Below are 27779 nucleotides of genomic sequence, written 5' to 3' on the forward strand. Positions count from 1 at the left end.
ATTACAAATGAAACTTTATTTACATTAACTTATAATATTTACATACAACTATCACGATATCTTTACGCAAATAATTTTAATAGCTATAATTATTAACAGACTAAACGGCTTGTTCCAACACGATGTATTTACTTCTGGAAAGAAAAGAATAATACATTTTAGACAGCACTTTTTTAATAACTAATTCAATTTAAACAAGATACTAGCTGAAATCATTTTTACACTCAGTAAATTGCGAGTATAGCTCTGCAATAAATAACTCCGTTGAACACTTTTATACGCAGAAAATAATATGGGAAACTATTTTGATGAGCAAAACCATGATTCGCTTCGGGTTCTGGTCTTTATTAAATAAAGACATTGCTCATTGCGACAAAGTATCATAATAAGAAGAAAGCAGATTAATAAAACGAGCCAACATTGTCTATCAGAACCACTTACAAGAAATAGGTAGGTAAGTAGGTCCAATACTTTATCTGATTAAATTATATTTTTTACCTATAATAACAGTTCTTTCCCTCCGATGTGTTCCTATTGTGGCGACACATTTTAGTTTCATGCGCTGTTTAGTTGGTGCTCTCAAACCGAGCGTGGACACAAGCAGCCCTTGCGATGCTGGCTTCGCACCGAATGCAATTAGCCATGATCTGTCAGTGATCTGAAAAAAAAAATGAACAGGTGAAAAATAAAACCTACTTTAGATTGAATAGAATAGACCTGCCTGTGTATTACGACTACGATTGGTTTACGGGAATAATGTACCTAATTGCATGCTCTATTTTATTTATACTAGTGGCGTATTCGGGCCGTGGAGTGTTGGTTTTTTTTTTGTAAACAATCAAAAAGAATATGGATAGAAATCTAAACTAGTGACCTACAACTTACGTAGCTTTTTTGTGATGAAAAAAATAAATAAATTGACAAATAATTTTTATTATTCTACTCCTTGTACATGCCAGAGACAAAAAGGGGCTCCACCACATAAAAAAAAATTTAAAGAAAATTTTACCTACCATTCTTTTCAGAGATGGTAATTGTGTATTTTTGTCGAATATTCTAGAAATCCATTAATATTGTTTGTTTGTCTTGTTAAGTGATGAGGTGTTAAGAAAGATTTCAAGAAATTAATATAAAAGTGATAAAAACTAGTGATCGCGGACACCAGATTTTCAATTATTATAAACAAACGGCGGTAAGATCTTAAATTTACTTATTCTGCATTTTTAGCTTCCCTTTACTTGAATAAGTACGATTACCTATATAATTATGGATTAATATATTTTACATAATATATACCTAGACTCGTACATAAAGGCGGTATGTGTATCTAGGTATAAAACAGTTCCCAGTTACCACCTACACCCACTTAGGTACGTCAATTATAAGATACTCGTAGTTTTTTTGTGATCCTAAAGTCATTCCTTGGTTAAAGCTTTTTGTATAACCACCTCCGTGCTGTGAAATTTGGGTACCTAGTCAAGACCGCATTGAAATCAACTTAAAACAAAAAGTATGAAGCTAAATCTAAATTATTTTTGTTAATAATCTAATTACCTACCTTTTGTCCGTCCACAACCCACTGAAGGTCTGGCGCAGGGAACGACTTGGCCGAAGAGCAGTTCACGTCAAGAGGTTCTTTCAGCTGATAAGCTCGTTCATGACCCGTGATGCGTGGCGTTTCGCGCGGGAAATCTGTGTGTAAATGTACAAAATAACCTTAAAACTTTACAAAGCATTTGTTGATAGGTTAGGTATTAGGTATGTATAGTTATTTCGCTTGTTTTATGACTTTATTCACGACGAACGCAGATGTCGCTTCCACAGCTGCGGCAGTTATACCTTAAGAGTGAATTTTCAGTACCTACCTACCTAAGCATAACAAACACGTAATACCCTCTGTTTACTAAATGAAATTATCCCATAACAACAAAGCGTTTTTTGTTAAATTGTAAAAACGTTTCAAAGGTAGGCAAAAGCTTTATCCAATAAAGTATCGTTTTATGAAACACTTTATTGCGAGGTACACAATCTAATTTGAAACGTCGCTACTTTATTGTTGTGTTTCAATTATGTTAGAATGGAATTTGGTTCGTTGGAAACTTAAAAGTAGACGTTTTAAATGGAATATGTTTATTATGTGTGTAAAATAGATTAGATCCCATTTTATATGTTCTGTGTTAGCGAAATCTCAGCGGTTTGTTGCGGTTTTTAAATTGCGGAAGCAATACCATTAACGTTTTATGCGCACCCTGTTTCGTTGCAAACAAACGACACCGATTATCTCAAGCGATATTATCAAATGCATTGCTTTGTAGACAGAATAAAAGAGTATCTTGGATACGTTATTTTTATCTGACTGTTATCCAGCGAATATAACAATTCTTTAGAGATCGTGTATACTAGATACTCATATTATCCAAAAGGCCAGTCTCTGATAGAACACTACTATTTTAACAGTTTACCGATTATTAGACGTATTCCCTACCGGCTTTTTACCAAGTGAGGTTTCATTTTGTAGTGATAGAGTTAAAATCGAATTAGTCCGACAAAATAAGAAAAATATATACTTGACACTTATTTCTACAGAATTTAACGATAAAACGCATCAAATATAACAACTAAAACTGAAACATATGGAAGAGGAATGATATGAGATATAAGGTACTGATTGGTGAGGATATACCAGAATTAGTTTGAGATAGAAGAAACAATGCGTAACCGATATTTTATGAATTTGTATCTGACGAACTCGCTAGAATTTTTCTTCAATCACCTAGACTTATTGAAGAACCCCTAAGACCTTGTAACTTTTTTTCTTTTTTATGTAAACTGTACACGACGATAAGCCTCCATGTGTTTCTATACATAACTTCGACTTATACTTACAATAGACTTCCATGAATGCTTCTGACTGTGCTGAATGAAAAGAAGGCGCTTCTTCAGACACCTCACACCGGTACAGCCCTCGGGATTTAAGGGTCAACTCCCGCATGTGAACACGACGTGCTGTCGATTTCTCCAACTAAGATAAAAAAAAAATATAGGTGCAAAATGTCGTACTAATATAAATACAATAAAAAATAGAAAATTATTTTAAGGTTCATCATATGTCATCATCATTATTTTCTGACAGTTGTGAACCGGTGTTCTAATTCTTTAAATGTATTTTATATAAACCTAATAAGCTGACCCAGCAAACGTTGTTATACGATACAATTGAGTTTCAGGGAATAAAAAAAGCTATGATGAAAAGATGTCCAAGTCTCAGACTACACAATGTGAACACAAAATTTAATAAGAATCTTTCGAGGCGTAACGGAGGAGTTCTATTACGTACTCCATGACACGAGAATTTTATATAAATAGACGAAATTAAAAATATGTGACCGCTGACCAAAAAAATAGTTTTTTTTCACAAGTGATAGAACCTTGACGAACTGTGACATATCCATTTAATACTGTTTTTGAATTAAAAATATTTTAACTCACATCAACCCTCACTCCATCCAGCTTATGCGCGTGTTGTGGTGGCCTCAACCGCGGCATGTATCGGTAGAACTCCTCATTATCCCTGTACCACTTGACGGAGTACAGCCTTCCGCCCTCCAAGTCATAATCACATGTTAAGGTCGCTGACTCACCGCGCTGCTTCAATGGAGGCACTGATATGCCGACTATACGGAGGCATATGCTTACTGCAACGTGACAGAAAAATAATCGGTCATTTCCAGTCAAATATATAAAAAAACAATCGTTGCTAAAAGTCGATGTTAATTTTATTATTTTTTGTGAAAGCACAAATAAGAAACCTTATTTGTGAAAATTTACACTTTCTACCTATCATGATTCATGGTAAAAAGCCTGTTGACAGACAGACGGACAGCTTTTAATTTCATCTCACTATTCTAGAATACATATCTGTGTATTGAGCGTTATGCAGGTACTGGTATTTACAATTTAGTAATCATTATAATAAAAGAATTCCTACTCGTACTATTTGCTCTTAAGTTTGAAAATTAAATATCACTATTGAGGGTTGCAATTCTAAGCATAATATTGTCCAACAACTCGTCCTCCTTAATAGTATATTATTCAATTGCACTACATTCTCAACGTAAAGTTAATACGGTCAATAATACTTTGAAGACCATACAAAAAAGACATAACTGTTATTTCTAAACAAGATCATATATAATATTACGTGATAATTATGGAGCTAATTTAAGGCAATATCAGACATTCAATATTCTGAGAACCAATCACAGTATGTATAAATTAATTCAATAAACCGAACCTACCAAATCACTTGACTAATTATTTCTGCTTACATAACTCACACATTTATATTCCTTTTACTGCATAACTAATTGCTTAGCTAATTAATTAGGCGTATTACCACAGAGTTAATTAATGTACCGTTCATTCATATATCTACAGTACGGAGTTACTGAATGAAATTGTTCAGGTTTCAGTTTCATTGTTTCGGAAGCAAATATTTGTGAATGGAAAAGTTGTGGGGCGCGGGCGTTATGAATCGGAAAAGTTGAATTAGTTTGCCTTAGAATTTTTTCCGTATTACATGTAAATTTTTAATCTCGACACATAGGAAAAGTTGCATATGCTGATGGCCACTATCTTGCGGCTGTTTATTAGTTAACTACAAATACAATTAAAAATAAGATGTAATTGAAATAATTAGACTAAGTAATGAATGAAAATGTACCTTTTATGTATGTAAATATAAAACACCAAAATACAGGTAAACTTCCCATTTTCACTTGATCATCACAATAAAACAAAGCGAAAAATCCTTCATAACTATCAAGTAAAATCTATTTATTAAAACTTATTTAACAATTAGCGATTTTCAAAGTAGGTCACATTGTAATTCACAACTTTCGTAGCCTCGCAATATTTGGTATTCCGTAGAGTGCGCCCGTTTTGTAGCACGTACCGAATGCAACTGTTGCTACGCCGCGTGAGGCGCTACGAGACCGCCTCGTAGAGCTACGATTGTAGCACACGAAATAATTTAAGCCGGGGTGCTTTCTGTAAAACAATTTTCGTCAGACCTTTAGTGTTATAATGAAGCTGTAATGTATGCATATTATTTTATAATTATTAAAATATGTAAGAGTTCGTACTGGATATGACGTAAATGTCGGTTCACTACAGTTTTATTAACTGTCACATATTATGTTTTTTGTGATTTAAAATACAATGTAACTCTACATCAAAAGTTGGTTTTAGAAAATTTTTTGGTTTACGAATTTATGTTTATAGGACAAGCGTAATAATATCTACATCTATTTAAACATGGCCGTGCAAGATGCTTTACCGGTTGTAGTTTTGGTAACTTTGTGTCTAAACATAATACCTTTTTGTTTTTTGCTCATGAAGATATCGTTTATAATATACCATTGCGAAGTGCAAAAGAAAAATCAATGATTTTTATACGTCTTTTCTATTGTAATAGTTCGAGTTGATTACATCCAGTGGATCTAGTTAAGCTAGTGTGTGTCCGCTCCTAGTTTTATGAGGTGCTTGAAGCCAGATAGAGTTTATTAGGAAATAAACACTTGTAGTATACACACCTACTTACTGCTACTCACTCGGGAGCACGATGCTACGTAAGTTAAGGCACTATTAAAAATGTTTTAAATATAAAGTGCACGATTTACGCTGATGACTTAGTATGCAAAGGAGTCAGTTTTTTAATTCTACGCCAATATTATTCTAAATCCACTTTATATACTCAGCAGATTGGAAACTTTCTTATCCTTGCCGGGCTACATAAAAAAAATAAGTATTTTGACTGAAATAATACAGTGAACCAATATCAAGTGAACGAACTTATGTATATTATTTTAATCAGCAGGCGTCTTAAGCCGTTCATGAATTGTCAGTTATGTCAATGAAATTTCAATTAAACTCATCTTTACTCGCGGCCTTAACCCTTGTAAAATATGCTGTTATTCTGTGTTGTGTACTAATACATCATTTTTGACGTATTGTTATACAAAAATAATAGAGTTGTCTCTAGCAAACACGTCGCTGCGCGCAAGAAGAGTTGAAAAGTCTGTATATGAATTAGTTTATTTATTACGTCCACTATTTTACAAAGTCCAATTTATCCTTTGTGAACATAAAACTGAAATAAGTTCAAAGCTTGGACATTGTATGAGAAATATGTGAATTCCACACAATATTAATATGAACTTTAGTTATTTGAACGGAGTCGGGCTTGTCAGTATAACACACTAGCTCTGCGTAAAATAAGACCGTTGTTGAAACGAGATGGCGCTCTATACCGTGTATAGTGCTGTCTCGCTCTTCTTGTTTTACTTCAGAAGTAGCAGGCACCCGCTTTGTTGACTAAGTGTCGAGTTCTAAGATATGGGATGTTTGTATGCGTCTCATCTAAGTGCAGTTAAACTATGTTTTAGGTAGTTCAACGACCTCATATTAAACATAAACGGTGTGTTAAAGATTTATATCTCCACAGCCCTGTTGTTAGACACGGTATTTCCGTGTGTTGGGTAGCATATATCTGTCTCTTCAATACTTGTTGTTACATAAATATGAAACAATGGCTCTAATGTATAGGTAGATGCAAAGAACTATATTTTAATAACGTGAGTTTGAAACAAAAGTTTATTCTCAAACATTTTTTTCATGTGTGCTTTTATTTGGGTATGTATAAATACTTGTAAGTTATCGTCTAAAAGTTTATGCCTATTTTAGTTACCCAGCTTAGAGCAGTAGAGAAACTCACATAAGTAAATTTTGATATCTATTATTAACAGAGAAGAATCAGATATCAGATATTATTAAAAACAATCACTCCAACCAGCCGTTAAAGAAATACCACTACAGTATTTCAATAATCATAAAAACCTGATTACAGTCGTAATTCAATTAAACATTAATATCGAGGTAATAAACCGTAGGATAAACATAATTAAAAATGCCTCCGGCCGGTAATGGCTTTGGCCGAATTACCATTGTAGTACGTGTAATTAAAATTAATCGCCAATTAAAGTTGAGTAATCTATTACTTTAATAGCAATAAATGGATGTGCGGCGACACGACACTAAACGAAAAGCATGAGTATGGTTTTGTGATTGTTGACCTATTTAAACCAATTAGGGTTTGATAGAAAACAATGAATATTTAATTTGTATAAGCGGTTAATGTGTTATGATTTATTTGATTTGTACAAGCGGCTAATTATATAAACGGCTGACATATTTTACCATCATTTGTTTTTATGCATGCGTTTCCCAATCGGCTTAATATGATACAAAATTATACTACGCATATTTTAACAAATGGGGCTAATTTATACATTAGCAACCGTAAGTATACTTAGCGTCTGATAAAAAAAATATGTTTCACAAATTTAAATGTTGATAGAGTCCTTTATACAGGTCAGTTGAATAACAAATAAATATGTCCTGTAAAAAAATACCTGTATATTTATATCTCAACTGTAGCGATTTTAAATACGTTGAAGAGTTGTGATATTCCACGAAAATATGAACCTCTAAGTTTTACTTTCCACTAAAACTTAACAAACTTTAAGTAATATTAAGTCGCAGGTATACCCAAGTAAAAAGAAACACAAAGAAAGAAGATAGTATTTATTTTCTCTGTGACATAAAATGTAACAAAATTATGCAAAAATATATCCGCAGAGATCGTTACCGAGTTCAAAGGAAATTCTCGGCGCCAATAAATTCAAGTTGAAGTTCGTACTGTACTAATGCTGCCTGCACTTTTAAATTGGCGAAGACTTTGTTATTTTAATCCTCTTTCTCTTATATTACAAGTTGTGGTGAATATCCTCGTAATACTGAAAATGAAGTAAAATAAATGTCGTCATTTTGGAAATGCTGCATTGCGTTGAAAAAAAAAAGACTAATAGTCTTAAATGAGGATTAAATTACTTACTGCGGGAGTCGATTTAAAACATAATTCTGAAAAATCTGTTCCAAAGACAAAGACATGTTGAATCAAAAACAAATCCGTAAAAGGTATTGCATTGTAAGACCATAAAACTTACATATGCCTAGCTTCAAGCTGTAAGTTTGTTTATATCACCAGTTACAACTCTACAACGAAAGTAAATTCATATTACAATCACATCCTACACGAATGGCCAGGAATTACCAGTGAAACAGCATTCACAATGGAATTTCAATCAGCCCAGCATATTGTCAATCGAGACATCATAAAGGTCGCATACGTTTATGTTATTAGTCACTGATTACATTATACATTCATCGGAAGCCAGATTTACGTAAACAGCTTATTATGCAATATGCGATACGTCGCTGAAATTGCATAGCACCATTCAAATATGGCAGCCTCTGGGATATTCACGATTTAATTTACGTCCAAAACTCGCCAATGGCGCGTTATTTTTGGACGTGTTTACGTAAAAAGGTTTTAATCAATTTACATTATTAAAATGTTAGGGCTGCGGTACCATACCGTGATTCGGTTTATAAATTTTTAATCGTGCGTTATCAAGGCAAGGTTGATTAATGTCAGAAAAGTAATTTAAAAGCTGTATTTAAATTGAATTTTTGATGCTTTCACTTTTAGACGTACATTTAATGAGTTTGAAACTCAAATCTTAATAAGCACTGTTTAAATTTGCCTTAATCTTTAATCGTCGTTAAGTCGTCTGAAAAAGCAGACAAAGCCTTTTTAGCTTAATTCTAGAAGACATGGCAATTCAATCAATTAAAAAAGAACTGAAATATAAATAATGTTCACGGTAATATTTAACGGGTTTCTTATTAATAAATGACCTGCATTTATAATCTACATTTATTGAACCATTGTTATTAATAAAATACAATAGATAATATGAAACGATGTAACTTTTACCTTTGATAAAGTAGACGGAAGGAATGTACATTTTACATTTGAATGAAACAGTTTGGAGGCCATATAGAGTGTTTCCGTAATAACTGTCGGACGAACCGTAGGTCTTGGGGGCTACTCCTACCCCTTAAAGTAATATTCCTGTGGTTGTTAAAGAGAGATACTGCTTTATGCCGTGTAGTGCATGCTCGCTCGCACATTTTTAGTAATATTACTTGATTGATGTGGTGGTAGCCGGTAGGCTTTCTCTCTGGCAACAGGTAGATAACACTAAAAAAATGAAAGCAATGTACATTAACGAAAGTACGTATCTTATTTGGTGTAATAAATGTCGCCCGCAAGAATTAAGTAGAGTTCGTTGGGAAATCATAATTGTAAACAGTCTGCCAATGATAAATTTTAGATAATTCGTCAATTTAAATTCATTTACATACCTACATTTTAATTACGTTTTAAAGTAACAAAGAAAAATGTAAAACTAAATCAGCGAAAGCTTAATGTTGTAACTAAAAAGCATTGGTATAATATATAATATATCTTGAAATTATTGGTAGTGCATCATATTATATTCTAAATTTTTTGCTCATGACAATTTTGGAAGTGTCTTTTGTAAATTCCCTGGTTTTATGGAATTCGAAAATCTCGTAATTTCTATTACGAGTTTTTCGTATTCAAAAAGAAAATGAATCCTATTAACTCTATCTTTCTGACTATGTCAGACTTCACGGCATAGAAATGCTAGTTTTAACGACGTCTTCAAGATTTAAGAGCAAAACTCGAAGAACGTTAATTAAGAGTTTTATGGCGCCATAACGTTCTACATTCTCCAAGCTTCACTAATAGACGTGTGTAAAATAGTATCAGGATAGGATAGTATCCTGAAATGTCCTAGATCATATTAACACTTAGAAAGGCATGGCTCCTGCCTCCTAGCTGTTACACCACCAAAGGAATTCCTTTGTAGCGGGTTCACGACACAAAGAACGAGTCAGCTTTATTGAAACTTTAGATAAACGGGTGCCTTTATAATTTTCTTACGGGAATTTCTTTTGACTTTGTTTGTATGCAATTTTTGTACCGCTGCACCGGTGGTAATAATACGTTGAGCGTTTTTGTTTTCATTATAATAATGGCTGGCATAAGGCGCTCGTTTTGTAGCACGTGTTTTCTTTTTAATTGGAGGGTTAGATTTTATAATTGGCATACTATTTTTACTTGTTAATGCTTTATTGTTAAAATTATCTATTGCACAAATCTTTTTATTTTTTTTTATGTTTTCTTCAAATAGCTAGACCGATTAGGTATATTGAACTTATTGTAAGATAACTATTTTATGATTAACATTGTTAACTTATTAAAGCTTAGATAAAATCGGAATCCTATCACTGAGATGCTGTAGTCAAAATAAAGATCGAAGTAGCAAAGGTTACTACTTATTTGGTAGGTGACCAATAATAGGCTTAAAGATGCTTATTCAAAAAAATATTTGTCACATAACCGATTTGTTTAACGTTATCATATTTGTACGAGACTCTTAGTGTTTTGTTTTTTATCTCCTTTCATGTACGGGAGAACTTCATGGGAAGAGACCCAGTCCTTTTTAAAAGTTTGCACAGCGACACGGCCAACATGTAGTGGCCATATTGGGAACTTTGATCTAAAATGGGTAATGGGTATCTACCGTGGGCCATTTACCCTTGTTCTATGTTAGAATAGACATGGACGACGTTTTTTATTATTATTACACTGAACTAGAGAATTATCTAAATGTATACAAAATCTTTGTAAGTGTTTTCGATTAAGTTAAGTTTCCTAGAGTGAGAAACAAGTCACTTCGGTTATATAAGTTCACCTCTAACGACTAAAGAGTTTTGTTACGATAGTTAACCTGAATTTCGGGGAGAACTATCGGAAAGTACTGAACGATTCTCTCCGCGAAACACGAGCTGTAGAACGAGACAAATGTATTTATATCTTCAACTTATATTTAGCTGACTAGCGTCTATATAATCGGATTGTGCATAGTGTCTTCATTACCTGCGCAACTTTTTCTATGTATGTGAGCAAGTCCTCGTTAATGTGTGAGTTTCATAAGTACCTCTCTGTGCTTAATTTCAACGTTAGTATTAATTGCAGCGTGATATGCCTGACCTGAAGTCGGTTAAGACCTTCTTCGTCAGCACTAATAACTATAATTATATATTGAACAGTGTTAGTTATCACGAAGAGAAAACAAGATAAAATTTACTCTTTATTTTGTGTTTTCTTTCCATCGCCATCAACATGTGTTTCGATACAAAGCTTTAAAAAGGTGCATACAATGTAGCAACGCACCTTCGCATATAAACCAAGTAACAATATATTCGCAAATACTTAACTTACATCTATTCTTGTACCATGAGATCTTAAAGCAAGATTGTTAGAATTGAGAAAGCGAGACAGCGCTCTAAAAAGCATATTTTGGTCTCGCTTCAACAACGGCAATAGTTCTATTTTATGAGCTTTTAGTACAAGTACTGTTCAGTAGTTCTGCACTACTCAGACTTCAATTAAACTTAACCCATTGAACGCAATATCACGTGCTTATGCTAATACAATGTAATGCATGTCTGTGAAAATAGTGATTTACGAAAATCAGCCTTCTTGCTTTGAAATTAAGGCTGCGAACTTTTAACTATACAAACAAAACTGCTTTTTAAATAGTTCCGATAACTCATTGGTTTAAAATTGAAACTAGTAAGTGTTTATCGGTTAGTTGATTGAAATGTTTTTTTTGTTCCGTTTTCACAAAAGGGCCCACTTTTTATCATTAAAAGATTTCACTCTTTTTGAAATGAATCTAGAAGTTGTGTGTCTCAAAAATGACGCCAATTTAATTGTTTTATTTTATTTGTTCAGGTATATGGCAGCTAAGGTCATGAAATAGTCAATACTGTACCTATATATCATTACTGGAAATAAAAAGCGTATTTAGTATTTAGTATACATTTGACTGAAAAATGCTTTCCATATTTTTGCACAGCGTTTTTTGCTGTATTTAAAATAGTAGCACTTATATACCTAGTTCTTAAAAGGGTACACCTTGGCATTTAAGACAGCTTACACTCCAAAGTTATAAACACATAAAGTATCCCAAGGATTTATGTGAGTGTAAAATCGTTTCTCCCTTGTGTATTTTATTTATTTTTATAAAATATTGCTCATAAACTTTAAACATAAAACAAGGCAATTTTATTGGTCCGCTACGGCCAGCGATGCAATAAACGAGATATCGCTTCATAAATTTATGTGGATTGATACTTTTGAATTGATATTGTTCATAGGAAGACGTCGTCAAATGTCTTTTGATGGTCAGTAGTTAAGTTGACTATCAGTTATTTGAGAGACGATAATATAACTACGTCAATATGACCACTTTCTTTTATGATCTAGACAACTAATTATACTTATATATTTCTGAATATCACACTGCCCGATTGATCGTCCTCATATTTTAAACATATATTCTGGGTGGGAATCGAACCCCGACTTCCAGTATAGTAGTCACGGACCCTAACCACTTTTTAAAAAGGCCAGTCATAATTTAATGATTAAAAGTATTCAGACTCGTGCCGTTTCTTTAGAAATTTCGGGATTAACAGAAGTTTTTCACAGTTCAACTCACGAACTCACCGCCACCACACGTCAACTCATGATTAAGGATTCTTCTGTTCGAAACTAAGTTTACCTTAAAAACGGAGGTATCTTAAAAATTACGCGAGTATACTATTCGGCTGCATTTACTATTTGTTACATTGCAACATAAACAGAAAATCTACAAAAGAATTCCTTTATCTCATCTGTTGCAGATATAAATCATAAGCAAGTTCTTTTTATAAAAGTCAGAACATATTATACGAGTCGGTTTTAATATGCTTTGTAATACATCAGAGGGAAATACAATAGCAAAGATAGAAAGCACTGCGAGCAACAGTTAACCTAACTGTCGGCAATTTGTGCCGGCATGAAATAGAATAAATCGGTCTTGTATATTGCTTGTATGATGCAAACCATTCTAAACTTTATTTTTGTTAACCTAGAGTCCAAAATACCGTGAAGAAGATGAGGCGTATATGCCTCTTATATTATAGCGAGTACTTGATCCAAAAAGGTCGAGTTTCAATAAAATTGGACTGTATGATAAGTGATAAGGGTTTAGTTTGCATTGTTTCGTCACAGCAGTAGGTGCGTACATGATGTCTATGCCGCACTAGAGTTAATGGTGCAAGTGTTATTGAAGCCAGATATTACCCTGAAATTTAGAATTGTATACACATTAGGCCGGAGTGGCGTTGCGGTTAGGTCATTTACAGTGACCTCATTGGCCCGGAATTTGGACCTGAATAATTAACTGGACAAATAATTGAAGCTGTTTCGCAACTGTGACGTATTACTATCGAGGGAGGTGTGGGACGATAGCTATTATTAATATGGTAGTTGAGTCTCTATGTTCATTATCCTGTTTCTGATGGAATTTTGTAAGTACATATTAATGTGAAACTAGGTAGTTTCGTGTTAGTAGTCAAAATTCTTGGAAACATGAATCTGTGCTTTCATATTTGCGAATGCGTATTTAAGGGACTATTAAAGTTTTAAGAATATCAATATTAGACATATAAACCACTTACACAACTACTACATTTAAATTGTATTACATACAAATTACTTAACCAATTTATTGATCTACTGGCCAACAAAGAAGTATACAACCGTTTTGTTACGTGAATATTATAGAGCTTCTTGACATTCACTTAGCAACTGACCACAGCCGTATAAAAAGTATATTATAAGTTCCTCCCAACCCATAAATTCAACTAAAGTACAGCAAAAATTTAAATAGAAATAAGATAGCGTGCCTTATAAAATGACTTCGGCGTTGCAAAAGCTTGTCAGCGGCCGGCGCACTTAGCATCCCTCTATTGTATTACGGAAACTGCGGAAACTTTGCCGCCTTACAAAATGCAACACGAGTGAACAGTTCGCACCTCTAATTACATCATGTTGTTTACAAGATGTTGCAGTATTACATTACATTATATGTAAACACGCTGTTTTTTTGTAACAATATACATGGTGTTTAAAGAAATGATGGATATTTTTACTTACCGTGCCAATGACTGGAAATAAAAACAAAACGTTTTAAAAATGGTTCTCAAGATATAAAACCAGTTTTTCATACCAAATATATACTGAGCTTTCAATGCTTCACCAAACTAAATCACAGTCATGACTAAAAGGATCGTTATGGGTGGAGAGAGAACGAGCATTTGCTACCATCTTGCTTACTTGCGGGTTAGCGTTTTTGGATTCCATTTTAGACCAGAGGTTGCGAAAAAAAGTCTCATTGTCATTTAGCCTGTATAGGATTTAAGGCTGAACCTTGGATATAAATCCGTTTATTCAACCTCGATATACCTGCATCTTGTAGTGGGGTAATTTCTGAGAAAATGAATGTTGAAAGCTTAGGGAAACACAAAAGACGGACTCTCGACCCTTTGGATTCTAGAAACGAGAACTCGTCGACTCTTCAGTCTCTGGAGTAGTTAATAGCTACTTCGGAAGACACTTGTTACGCGAACAAAAGGTGAGAAATATAGGATGTATTTTTGTACCTGAGAACTTGAGAGAAAATGCATAGGAAGTTTTTTTGCAAGAAGTTCATAATTGAAGGCCCTTGTTGTTTGAATGTTTTCCGCATCAGGAGAATTTTGCAATGCGAAGTTTATTGGCTTACTAGTTTTTTACATATGCTATCTACAGGCAAAAATAAAAAATAGAAACAGTGAAATTGGATTTTTTTTTTTACATCAATGCAGTTAAAAGTAAACAGTAAATTCTAGTCATCTAGTTTGTGTGATTATTCTATTTTTTTACTGTGCATCATACTTCATTCTACTTATGGGCCAAGTCTCCCACATTTAATTTCACGTTTAAAAAAAATATGAAATGAAATGTGATTATTTATTCTGCAAGTAGATGTATCATCACTTTACGTATCTTTTTTTGAGAACGTAGAACGTTCTCAAAAAAACATTTCTTATCGGACTACGATGAGAAGAAATATCGAAAAAAACTCAGCATAAGTGACGAAAAAATATATCATTATTTGTATTAACAGCTCACCCTGTATAAAAAGCTATTTTACGGCTGGCCATTGCCGTGAGTATTTTGTTCTTCGTATGCAATTAATTTGGGACGTTATTGAAACGATACCCTGTTATGTAAAATTGTTTATGATACATTTCATTCTATTTCTATTTTTAGCAATATTAAGTCTGAATAAATATGATACCATAAATTTATTTTAATGGGTAATTATTATTACTTTATCCCAAACGAGGTCCGTTGTCTATTCGCTATAACAACAAATAAATACATTTCGTTGTGGATGACAAGTCAGTTTCATAGAACTCAAAAAATATTAAAAAATTAAAAATTTAATTTATTCAGGTCAAAAAGTTCCTCTGAAATGTAAGCTAAATCAATTAAATATAGAAATATGTTTAGATTTAACAATATTGATATAAAGCACAATTAATAGTTATTTTTTCTTGTAAACAAGAGAACATATTACATTTCCCAAATTTATTAAAATATTAAAATTTGAAACCGTACACTGAATAAACAAACGTAGATTTCGTAACAACGTTCTTAAAAGCTCACAAAAAACTCGAGAGGAATACTCAGAAATAGCATCCAGTTTGCAAGCTTTTCATAATGCCACAAATATTATATTGTAGCGTTTAATTTGAGAGGGCTCTTGGCCTGCCTTGTTGAATAATATTAAAAGAGGTTGCTTTGTAAGGTGCAAACAAATTGGCGGTGAAGTTTGAGCGGACGCTCGGCCAGTGTGCATCACATACAGCCCCAGAGCTTAACGGATAATAAGAATAATTAAATTGTTGCCTTGATTTCCTGTTAAGCTGGTGATTACTGGGAATCCATTTGCATTTGTAGAGTTTTACTGGTGATATTATGTTCAGTTTGTGTTAACTTGAAACGTCATTTTGTATTTTGATTAGATATAGAAAGTTAAAAAAAAAGGTTTGGTGCTGTGATGTTTTTATCCAGTCCAGTTAAATCCAATTTGACATTAATAGACGGAAAACTGGTTTAAAACTATTAATATTAGGGCAGATAATAAATTCTCATAACTATAGTACTTACAAAGAATAATCTATCATCTGTTTTGTTTCTTCGGGCACTACGATCACAAAGCAAAAATTAAGCATTAAGAAAAAGTCGCTTTGAATCTGATTAAGTATGAAGATGATGTTTCCGACACTTTGCCTCTGAATCTATGCTCTTATCAAAGATGTAGCGACCAACGTTTTCCAATAATAAAACTGTGTCTTATCATTAAAAATACCCATAAAAAGAGCTCTTGAAACTCCAAGCCACTGTGTATCGTGTAATGGAGGAATATTTGAAAAGAGCCCGCGTTGCCGTCAGGTCCCTTTGTTAACAAATCGTCTGACAGAGGCGTTACGTTTCAATACTCTCTGCACCAATACTGCATGCCATAGACATGTTCAATGAGGATTGAGTTCGAAAACGATCTATGCAGTTAGGAGGCTGAATTGCACGGAATCTGCTGTACCAAAGGTATTGTAAAAAATTGAGGATGATAAGTATTAAGAGGTATATGGCACGTGATTATTAAATTAAATTTGTCATACATTGAGAACTTTATTTAAATTTCAAAAGGGTTTAGGCTGAAGAAGACTAGTTTGGAGGCGAATGGAGGGTTTTTCTCAGCAAAAAATGCTGGATTGTCTATTCAATAATTCAATAAGTGACACGGACAGAATGATAATTAACGGCGACTAAATGTTGTTTACAACAGCTGTATTAAAAAAAAAAAATAGTTTAAATGAATGTCATGTTATTTTATATATTTAGTTGAGAAACAAGTATTTATATACATACACATATTTAGCAACATTCAGACCAAAAATGAGTGAGTATTATTGCATACATTCCAGTAGGGAATTTACATAACATTAGACATTGTTTCGGGAAACTATTTTGAGCCGCAGAGAAACTGCAGTCATGTGGTATTGGGTATGATGCTAAAATGAATTTATGAAATGTTTATTGAATTTAAGCAGCATATTCTGTTAAATTTACTGCACAAAAAAGCAGCATCCTAATCGCGTTTAAGTTCGACGATACCGGTCAAAGTTATGACGTCCATCTTTTTGTGTTAGGGTTCAAAAATATTGTAAAGTGCAAAATAGAATATGTGTAATGTAAAATTTTCTTGAAAAAAATGATTTAAAAGTTAACTGCTTGATTGTTTTCAGGATTGCTACCAACTTAATTTTTAATATTTTTAATTTGTAATTAATTTTAAAAATATTCAATTTATACGACATCTTGAATCAAAGCCGGTTACAAGCATTTCGTGTTTGGGAATGAAAAAAAATAATGAGTTTTTTTGTCAGCGGCTCAATTTTGAATTTATGTTTGTAATTTGATAAACAAAAACAATGTTCAGATATATAATAATATACATACTCGTATTGTCACTTAACAGACAAGATTGTAACCGTATATACGTCAACATGTCTATAACAGTTCTAGTTTCGTTTCGTCCCTAGAGTAGTCGAACTCTAGACACGTCTCGCAACCAACTGCTGAATAACTTACAACTAAGTTTCACTGCTTTACGGTACATTAATATCACGTATGAAACTTGTTTGGTTGCAGGAATCGTGATATGCTTGGACTGCAATATAGCTAGTATTCTAATGTATATCTACATGTTTTTCTGAATATCATCATCTAGGCTGTTACCAACTCTTTATGTTATGGTCGGCTTCCAGTCTAACGGAATGCAGCTTAGCAAGTGCTTGTCAGTTTTACAAGAAGCGACTGTCCATATGACCTCCTCAACCCAGTTACCTTGGAAACACGGCATCCTTTAATCAGTCTGGTTCGTCAGACTTTCTAGCTTCTGATTCCCCGTAACGACGCTCAAAGTCGAGTAAGAGATTCACAATTAAACGTACCTTCCGAAACAAAATCGATATTTTTTTATTTAATTATGGTTTACTCACCAAGAGGACTTTTGAATCATGAGCTGACGACGCCTCTAGTTCGACTCGATTACATGAGCAATCCCGATTAAACCGATTAAAAAAATGTTTATGAATACGCCTCCGAAAGCTTTGTTAGAATATACAACGATTCTCCAAAGCCACGCCGATGAAGTCGCCCGCAATAGCTAGTAAGTGATACGTATAAGTGATTCTAGTGATATTGAAGGTCTATCTGTCTATCTTTATACAATATGCAAAGTGAGCAAAACTGTTTACAACCATTTCATTCACTTGCCCTTTTCCCTGAATATTGTTAGCTAAACACGAAAATATGAATTTTCAATAACCAAAGAGGTGTATCAAAATAAAAGGTTTCCTCATTTCAAACGCATATTTTCCCTATATACTAAGAAAATCCTTTTGCCGCTGAAACAAAAATAAACCAGAAATTCAAAATTGAGATTGTAAGGCAACGTATTAATTATTTATTTATTAAACAGGAACATGATAAGAACATTAAATCTAATGCAATGTCCAACAAAACTATCGACATAGTTTGTCTGTTAGATCTCGTTAAACATTTCTTATACATAGATATCTAGGTATGTAATGCTCGTTAATGACCCAGAAATGTCCCAACAGAATTGTTTGTTTTATATAAATTTCGCACTGGACCGATTTGTTTATATATTTCGTATAATGACACTGGCATGCTTAATTACTGATGCATGTTCAGTAATGGAGCGATAAAGCGACAGCTATCATTACCTAACAAGCATGCTATAAAATACCTCCTATTTTCTTACCACGATTAACGTGTTGCGTAGGTAAAGAGGCAATTTGCGTCCTTTATTATTTTGTATGGAAATCTTTTTGTTCTTAATTATTAGGTTTATTTAAAAAAAAAAATCGAATTAATAAAAAAAAATGCATTACTCGTAACAATAGTCGTTTAGTCGGAGTTTACAGGACGTGATATTTTTTTTATTAAGACCTCACCTGGCACTAAAGATCATTGTCGGCAGAACGTGCTGATCAAATTCGATAATAACTGACAAAATCTACAAGCCTTTTTTTAACTTTGAATTCAGTTGTTCAATGGCTTGTTGTGTACCCAACTTCCACATAGACGTTACAGCTAAATGAACTAAATGACGATGTAGTTTGGTTGTGTTCGTCAAGGCATCTCACATTCCTGGTGCTTGTGACTATATGTATACAGATACATAGGTGGTAACGTAACCACATTGTAGGCAATATATACACAAAACTCAAACTAGATTCAGATGACAATTCAATGGTACAGTAAAAATATTAGGAAAAATAATAGGAATTTCCTTAATAGTAAAAATATTTTTGATATAGTTACTATTTTTCATTTCCAAAAAAAGTATTGTACCAAGTATATTTCATATATACCATTATAAAAGTCATACCACTTTACAATACTAGCTACATTCATAATATAGTCCGTATAATATAAATAAACCGATATTACGTATCTTGCAGAATCAAATAAATACACAGCAATTTATATTATTTCTATATTCAATTAATACAGAAATTATATAAATTTAACTGAAAATTTGATGGATGTAATTTATGTATTAAATTTACACGCCTTATACATAAAGAAAGTTCAAAGGTGGACTAAATGTCTTAGGCGTTCTCTACCACTCAATCATAGGCTGATACAACAAGACTTTGACAGAATTTTGACAGCAATATTCGCGCATAGATGCATTAACAAGATACGTAATACTGCACCCGGTCGTATTACTTGTTAGTGCGAACCGTTTGACGTGGCGGCGCATAACTCAAAGGATCTCTTGCTAACACCTGTGAAGTTCTTTCGTAGTTGGATCGCTTGACCTACATTTTAGTTAAGCAGTTTGAAGAATAGGTGAGGTGTTAAGTGAAATGAGTGACTTCAGGCTCTTAGTCACACTTTACTATCGTTAGCGTTGATTGAAAATGTTGAAATTCTTGGAAGTTTCATTTGGAGCGTTTTGTTCAGTTGTTTGTTGCTTCGAGCCCTACGGTGAAAACAATAAAAAACGAGAAATTAAGAATTGTTATTTTCATGTTTGTAGCAACTCGCACCAGCCGAAATGAAATTGTGATGCGGATGCCACTCTGGGGAGACCAGGAGGTGGTCTTACGATAAAAAATACGTTAATTATTTGTTGTTCTGCGAGATCCTAGACAGGCTACAGTAAAGATACAATGCACGCACGTACCTTGTGAATCCTGGGCTGCGACCTGCACTATTCGTTGAGCTTCCACTCCGTTGGTGATCCTGAGATGATGAAGGCTACTGGCTGATGATTTCACACGGTTTTAATAGGAGGTGTAATCGGTTTTCGGTTTTAGTTGAGCCGCGATATCGTACCGTGCCGCGCGCGCGCTTCCTTTTTTGAAAACTGACGCTAGGAGGCGTTGGCGACTCTAACGAACTTCGCGCGAGTCATGCCGTCGAATTTGATTGGTTTGGTGCGTACATGAACAACCAACAGATTGGCGTTTCGATACTGCTGCCGCAGGATAGCAGAACAACGATAAAAAAAAAGAAACTAAATTGGTCTGATTAAATTACGTTTTGTTTTTTCTTTTATGGAAACGAAACATCCCGCCCACCAAAATGCCTATGGTATTTTCTGGTTAAAAGACAAAAAATTAGTTGACGAAAGGTTGAATACTAAAACTAAAGAGAATTAAATAAAGAATTAAATAAAGTTTTGGATAAGGGTTGAAAGTTCGGTTAATATGATTAGAACAGCTAAGCAGAGTCCTCTATAGGCAAGGGACACAGTTTAACTAAAGGTCGATTTATAATTTGTTTGTCAGCATTTTGAACCAATGCACTCCGAGCTATCCCATCAGCACCCACCTGGAGGTTTACAACTCGTGCAAGTGTCCAATGCAATGGTGCACGATTATCGTCCTTAATGATTACCATAGAACCTATCTGTAACGGTTTAGAGTGTTTCGTCCATTTGGCTCGTTGCGTTAAAGAATTTAAGTATTCTGATTTCCATCTGGACCAAAAACTCTGTTGAAAAGATTGGAGCAGCTGCCGTCGGTGAAGCCGATTTAGGTTTACGTTAGAAAGATCTTCATCGGGAACGGCTGTCAAAGGTTCTAAAGTGAGAAAATGACCCGGAGTGAGACACGTCAGGTCGTTTGGATCGGAACTAATAGGGCAAAGTGGCCTTGAGTTTAAGATGGCTTCTATTTGAACAAAAAGAGTGGTTAGTTCCTCAAAAGTCAAAACCTGATCACCCACGACCCGAAGCAAATGAGATTTTGCGGCTTTAATCTGAATCTCCCAGACGCCGCCAAAATGCGGTGCGCCGGGAGGGTTGAACTTAAATTCGATTTTTTCTGCATTCGTTGCCTGTTCCATTAAAGTTGAGAGCTGGTTTTTTGCACCAACAAAATTAGTGCCACAATCCGCGTGAATTACGTTGCACCGACCGCGTCTTCCTACAAATCGGCGCAAAGCAGCAATAAACCCTTCAGTTGTTAACGTCGATACGACTTCTAAATGCACCGCCTTGGTCGCCAGGCAAACAAACAAGCACAAATACGCCTTATCCATTTTCGCGCCTCTATGTGAACCGAGTTTAATACGGAACGGCCCGCCTAGATCGACACCGACCACGGAAAATGGTTTAACTTGATTGACGCGATAAGAGGGAAGATCGCTCATAAAAGGTTGTAATGGCTGAGGATTTATTCGAAAACATTGAATACACTTGGACAAGTGGCGACGAATAACGCGTTTTGCAGCTATGATCCAGAATTGTTGAAGTAGTAGAAAATGTGTAGTGTTAATACCTGGGTGTAAATAACTGCGATGAATAAAGTCAATGACCAAGTAAGTAAAAGGATGGTTAGAAGGTAAGAAGGCGGGGTGCTTTTGCTCATATTCGAGACCTGATCGCGAAATCCTACCGCCCACCCTGAGTACTCCCTGATCATCAAGGAACGGATTTAACTTGCGAAAAGGTTTTGATAAGGGTTTTTTTGATTGCAGATGAAAGATTTCTTCGAGAAAAGTGGTATGTTGTACATGTTTAACTATTTTTATAAGAGTGTGATGACGTTCAACGTTATTAAGAAATCGTTTTCGATTCACCTGATTGGGATGTCGAGTATTATCGATAAAGCGATATACGTACGTGAGAACATTTACCAACTTAGACAATGAAGAGAAACGATTTAATAACATCTCGATGATGGATCCGTCAGGTAAGGTTTTATCAAGTTGATCGGTTAATAAGACTACACACTTGCGTTCTTCGGATTTAACGAGTACTTCATCCTCGTGAGAGGCAGTATCAGGGATAGAAGGCCAGGAACAGTGATCCCTACGTAGCCAATCAGGGCCCGCCCACCATAAGGAGTTGTTTACGATCTTACTGGGTAATTGACCACGAGAGCAAACGTCCGCAGGGTTATCTCCTGAAGGTACATGGCGCCAGCACGCAGTTGCAGTAAGATCTTGGATTTGACTGACTCTGTTGGCGACGAATGTTACCCAGCGGGAAGAATGGGCTCGCAACCATGAAAGAACTACCGTCGAGTCTGACCACAGATAGACATCGTTAATCGTAATGCGATCAAGGTAAGTGTCACGAACAAATTTATAAAGTTCTGACAGAAGAACTGCGGCGCAGAGCTCCAGACGAGGCAATGAAATTCGTTTAAGAGGTGTTACACGAGCCTTAGAACAGACCAGATACGTTGTGATCTTGCCGCTGCCGTTAGTAACCCGAAAATATATTACCGCACCATACGCTACCTCGGAACTGTCACAAAACCCGTGAAGCTCGAACGATTTGACATCAGAACAAATTAACCTGCGAGGAATTCGAACTTGAGATAACTGTGATAATTGAACCTTGTAAGTATTCCACATACCAATGACCTCATCAGGCGGTGTTTGATCCCATCCGATACCAAGGATCCAAAGTTTCTGGATATAGGTTTTGATTTGAATTGTAATGGGAGACAAAAATCCTAGAGGGTCGAACACTCTAGCTAGTTCGCTGAGAATCGATCGTTTGGTACAAGGCCGGTCGAGAGGTTGGATTTCGAAAAGAAATGCATCTGTGTGAGGATCCCATTTTAGGCCGAGAATTTTTAAAATTTGAGTTTCATAGTTATCGAGAGAGACAGAACCAGTGAGACGATCTTGAATAGGGAGGTCAAGCAGAAGTTGCGCATTGTTAGACACCCACTTCCTAAGATGGAAGCCACCTAATTTGAACAAGGCGATTAGTTGGTCCTTTGCCTGTTGGGCGTGTTCTAGCGTGTCGGAACCACTGGCCACGTCGTCGATATATACGTCAGACAGAATGATTCCCTTTGCTATGGGATACTGATTGCCCTCGTCCTCGGCAAGCTGTCGCAGAGTACGACACGCAAGAAAGGGTGAAGATGAAACGCCATATGTTACAGTATTCAAACGGTATTCTTGAAGACATTCTGTAGGAGTGGTTCTCCAAAAAATGCGCTGGTAGTCACGATCGGCTTGGGAAATAAGAATTTGACGGTACATTTGTCGAACGTCAGCCATAAAAACAATATTATGTACCCTAAATCGCAATAGAATTTCTAGAATGTTCGGTTGTAACTTGGGACCGATTAGTTGAGTGTCGTTTAAAGACCGAGAGTGGGCATCCTTGGCCGACGCGTCAAAGACAACGCGGAGACGGGTGGTAGCAGAGTCAGGACGCAAAACGCAATGATGTGGAATATAATATTTCCCCTGACTGAGTTCATTCCCGGGAACCAAAGACATATGACCGGCGTCCAAGTAATCTGTCATAAAATTCGCGTATTCCTTTTGTAAGTCAGGGTCACGAGACAGCCTACGTTCCATTGCATGAAATCGTCTAAGTGCAACGTCACGAGAACCTTCAAACTTCGGTTCGCTATCATCTTTGAATGGTAAGCGTACTGTGTATCGTCCAAACGTATCGCGGCAATGGTCGGATAAGAACTTTTGTTCGCAAAACACCTCCTCTGGAGTCAGAAGAGACGCCTTGGGTACGCAGTCTAACTCCCAGAAACGTTGAACTAACGAATTCAAGTCGATGTCGTTTTTTCCCGATGCGTGCACTAAGGTGTTTGAAGCTAGACGAGTTTTGCCCAAAAGAAGCCAACCGAAAACAGAGTTAAGAGCTATCGGTTGATTTGCATTGCCTTTGATATGTTGATTTAGAAGCGAGTCAGCAAACACCTCCGCGCCGAGCAATATGTCGATAGGTCCCGGGAGATCAAAACCAGGATCTGCTAAGGGTTTCGATTCAATGTGGGTCCACCCAGATGTATTAAGTTTTGCTATCGGTTGATCGCCACATATTGTTGATATGACGTGCAAGTTCAATTTAAATAAGATTTTATCCTTTGTGCCTATCAAACACGTGATGTCACCAAGAATCGGCGCTGAAGCATCTCCGATACCGCTGACGTTGTCGTTAGTTGGACTAAGTGGTAAGCTTAGACGTTTCACTGCCTTTTCCGTGATAAAATTGCTTTGACTTCCAGTATCAAAAAGAGCTCGGAACGATTGCATTGAGCCAAAGGCATCACGGACCTGAATCATTGCTGTGGCCAGTAGAACAGTGGTGTGTGTTAACGACCTTGACACTAATGTCGATGAAGACTGATTTGACTCACTAGACTTATCGCGATGGAGTAAGGTGTGGTGGTTTCTCTTGCATATGCGACACGAAAATATAGATTTACAATCTTTTAACTGATGAGATGGATTCAAACAGTTAAAGCACCAGTGTTTCTCAGTAGCGATCTGCAAACGTTCATCAAACGATTTTTTAAGAAACTCGGGACATGCGGCAATGGAATGGAAATCTGAACAAAACGTGCATTTTTTTGTGTATGGGACATTCGTTGGTACCCCTTCATTCAGTTGTTGTGTAGTAGCGGGCTTAGCGGCAACGAGTGTGTGTGACGCAGAACTGCGCGGTTGGGGCTGCGGGTGAGCAGATTTAGACCTCGGTTGAGGTTTGTCCGATTCAACGAAATGTGTGTCTCGCAATAAAGCCTCACACTTGGATTGCAGGAAATTTCGCAATTGGTTATAAGTAGGAAGTTCTACATCGGAATGTTTTTCCTCAAAATCCCGACGAAGCCTCTGGTCGACCTTCGATAAGATATGATACACTAAAATGAAATCCCAATGGTTAACCGGCAAATTAATAGTCCTTAAAATGCTTAAGTTTTCCTCGAATAAATCGAGTGACCTTCGAAATGCGTGCGCGTCGGAAACCTTAAATTCAATTTTCAAAATATCCCGCCAACACGTAAACGCAAGATCCCGCTTATTCTTATAGCGCGCGGTGAGTGCTTCGTATGCGTCGCGGTAGTGTTCGTGTGTCAGAGGGAAAGGCTTGATAACAAGCAGCGCATCGCCGCTCAGAGACGATACGAGATAATGAAGCTTCTCAGTGTCGGTTAACGATGTTGAGTTATGTATTAAGGTGTTAAACGTATCATAATACTCAGGCCATTTTTTAATGTCGCCGCTAAAGTTAGGAAGCACGATTTTCGGTAATCGAATATTCGACGAAACAGTGTCGCAAGACCGAGTTGATTCAGTTTTAGATAACGTTCGATGGATTGACAACAATCTGTAATACATTGCATCAAACCTTTCTTGAAGGTCATTGTCCTCATTTTCAGGGTCATCGAGAATCTCCTGGATCGTAAAATGCGCATCCTCAAAACTAGCGGCATGTTGCTTAATGTCTTGAAAATATGACAAAAACAAATTTAGTTGAGAAGAATCGTTTTCGGCTAAAATACCTATCTCCAGCGCTTTATTTAAACGGTTATAAGAAATGGTTCGTTTCCTACGCAAAGACGGTAAATCTTGAGTCGAATATTCGACTTCATTACATTTTGATTTCTTTAATGTACCCCTGCGGGTAGGTTTTCCGAGAAGCGGCATTTAAAAAAAAAGTTTATTAAGCAGGTACAAAACAAAGCTATGAGATATTATTTCTTGTAATGTGCGAAGAATTTCGATACAGAGTTAAGCTTACGGATTATAATTAAGCACTAAATAAATGTACTTACTTATGTGCAAGTATCATCCGCAATAAGTAGGTAGTGGTCGCTAAGACAGTGTATCCTACCCAAACGCGCCCCGAACTTCGGCGCGTATAATAGGTACGTTACAAGACGCGTGTACGGTGTAGGTATCTCTATTGTTACCAACTAGCAAATCTAGCTACTCGGATATTATATTATAAGCATACACAGATAATATGACAGGGTCGATTGATGACTGTATAGAACTATAGACACAATGTACTGCAACAGCTGATTACCTCTGTGTTCAATTCGTGAAAATAAACGGTAAATTTAATCACCGACTCGTCGAGAAGTTTTATTTGTAGGTACCTAGGTAACTGATACGTTATTTTGATAGAAACGGTTTACGATATTTCAATCTACCTACCTACAGTGAATAATAATACTCGTAGGTACGTTTAAACGACGTACGTTTTTTACGAATGAAAGTATTTAATGAACAAAATGTTACTACGAAAACCACTTTAATAAAAAACGGATAATCCACTTAGTATTACGTTATTTGTTTTGGTAGGTCACTTGCATTTTAATGAGCCGATGAGTTACTTATTGCGGGTTGTTAAAGTGTGCACCGATAAATTGATAAAAGTGATTGCACAATTTGACTTCACCACAATAATTGTTAAGTAACAAGCGAGAATACCCATGCAGGACGGTATTTGTAGTTAGATCGGCATAGGTACCCTCACAAGCTAATCGGAAGTTTTATTGTTATAGTTTTTTGTTCGATGGCGAATTTAGGATAAGTACCTACTTAGCTCGTTTACGTGACGTGTTTAGTTATGAATAATTACGAAATTATGGAATGGTTTGATAGTTCCGATGGGACAACTTAAAATGCGATATGATTAAAACAATAGATCGATTGAGATTATTTTAAGTTACCTTTAACCAGAAAACCAATATGGCGATTCGATAAGAATTAAATGGAAGCTCCCGGGTTTCGGCACCAAAAAGATGTAGCAACTCGCACCAGCCGAAATGAAATTGTGATGCGGATGCCACTCTGGGGAGACCAGGAGGTGGTCTTACGATAAAAAATACGTTAATTATTTGTTGTTCTGCGAGATCCTAGACAGGCTACAGTAAAGATACAATGCACGCACGTACCTTGTGAATCCTGGGCTGCGACCTGCACTATTCGTTGAGCTTCCACTCCGTTGGTGATCCTGAGATGATGAAGGCTACTGGCTGATGATTTCACACGGTTTTAATAGGAGGTGTAATCGGTTTTCGGTTTTAGTTGAGCCGCGATATCGTACCGTGCCGCGCGCGCGCTTCCTTTTTTGAAAACTGACGCTAGGAGGCGTTGGCGACTCTAACGAACTTCGCGCGAGTCATGCCGTCGAATTTGATTGGTTTGGTGCGTACATGAACAACCAACAGATTGGCGTTTCGATACTGCTGCCGCAGGATAGCAGAACAACGATAAAAAAAAAGAAACTAAATTGGTCTGATTAAATTACGTTTTGTTTTTTCTTTTATGGAAACGAAACAATGTTAAAGTGTTTAATTAAAACGAAATTTAAAATAGTACTGACTTTAAAGGTAGGGTTAAACTGATCATATATGTACTTATATGATGCCATTGTGATACATTTTATTTCGGATGGGAATTTATCAAATCCTCCTCCCGATTTGAGCGAAAAGTTGTGTCAGAGTTTTTCTGACTA

At 35.7% G+C, this 27779-nt stretch overlaps 2 protein-coding genes across 2 annotated transcripts; both read right to left on the reverse strand.

Moving 5' to 3' along the window:
• Window positions 1–6: 6 nt before the first annotated feature.
• On the reverse strand, window positions 7–5269 carry LOC113496396. Its single transcript, XM_026875585.1, has 6 exons — window positions 4724–5269; window positions 3490–3695; window positions 2887–3022; window positions 1559–1692; window positions 499–658; window positions 7–134 (listed from the first exon to the last, which is right to left on the reverse strand). Exons 1-6 carry the CDS (start codon window positions 4770–4772, stop codon window positions 52–54), a joined length of 768 nt encoding a protein of 255 aa, XP_026731386.1. The 5' UTR covers window positions 4773–5269; the 3' UTR covers window positions 7–51.
• Window positions 5270–20246: 14977 nt separating this feature from the next.
• Window positions 20247–25651, reverse strand: LOC113496749. The gene is made up of 3 exons (XM_026876071.1): window positions 22178–25651; window positions 21083–21706; window positions 20247–20300 (listed from the first exon to the last, which is right to left on the reverse strand). The coding sequence occupies exons 1-3, from the start codon at window positions 25649–25651 to the stop codon at window positions 20247–20249; spliced, it is 4152 nt and encodes a 1383-aa protein (XP_026731872.1).
• Between the last annotated feature and the right edge of the window lie 2128 nt (window positions 25652–27779).

The sequence above is a fragment of the Trichoplusia ni genome, chromosome 8 (genome assembly GCF_003590095.1).
Source record: "Trichoplusia ni isolate ovarian cell line Hi5 chromosome 8, tn1, whole genome shotgun sequence".
Taxonomy (NCBI): Eukaryota; Metazoa; Arthropoda; class Insecta; order Lepidoptera; family Noctuidae; genus Trichoplusia; species Trichoplusia ni.

What these genes read in the sequence shown, in the direction of transcription:
- LOC113496396 (XM_026875585.1), bottom strand. Translation starts at nt 4,772, where the DNA reads ATGGGAAGTTTACCTGTATTTTGGTGTTTTATATTTACATACATAAAA. An exon ending in TATATTTACATACATAAAAG is followed by an intron (nt 3,696 to 4,723) that starts GTACATTTTCAT and finishes GTCACGTTGCAG; the next exon opens with TAAGCATATGCCTCCGTATA. An exon ending in GGGTTGTGGACGGACAAAAG is followed by an intron (nt 659 to 1,558) that starts GTAGGTAATTAG and finishes TTTTTTTTTCAG; the next exon opens with ATCACTGACAGATCATGGCT.
- LOC113496749 (XM_026876071.1), bottom strand. Translation starts at nt 25,651, where the DNA reads ATGTATTACAGATTGTTGTCAATCCATCGAACGTTATCTAAAACTGAA. An exon ending in TCTCTTCATTGTCTAAGTTG is followed by an intron (nt 21,707 to 22,177) that starts GTAAATGTTCTC and finishes ATAAATCCTCAG; the next exon opens with CCATTACAACCTTTTATGAG. An exon ending in CCGATGAAGATCTTTCTAAC is followed by an intron (nt 20,301 to 21,082) that starts GTAAACCTAAAT and finishes TGAAATCATCAG; the next exon opens with CCAGTAGCCTTCATCATCTC.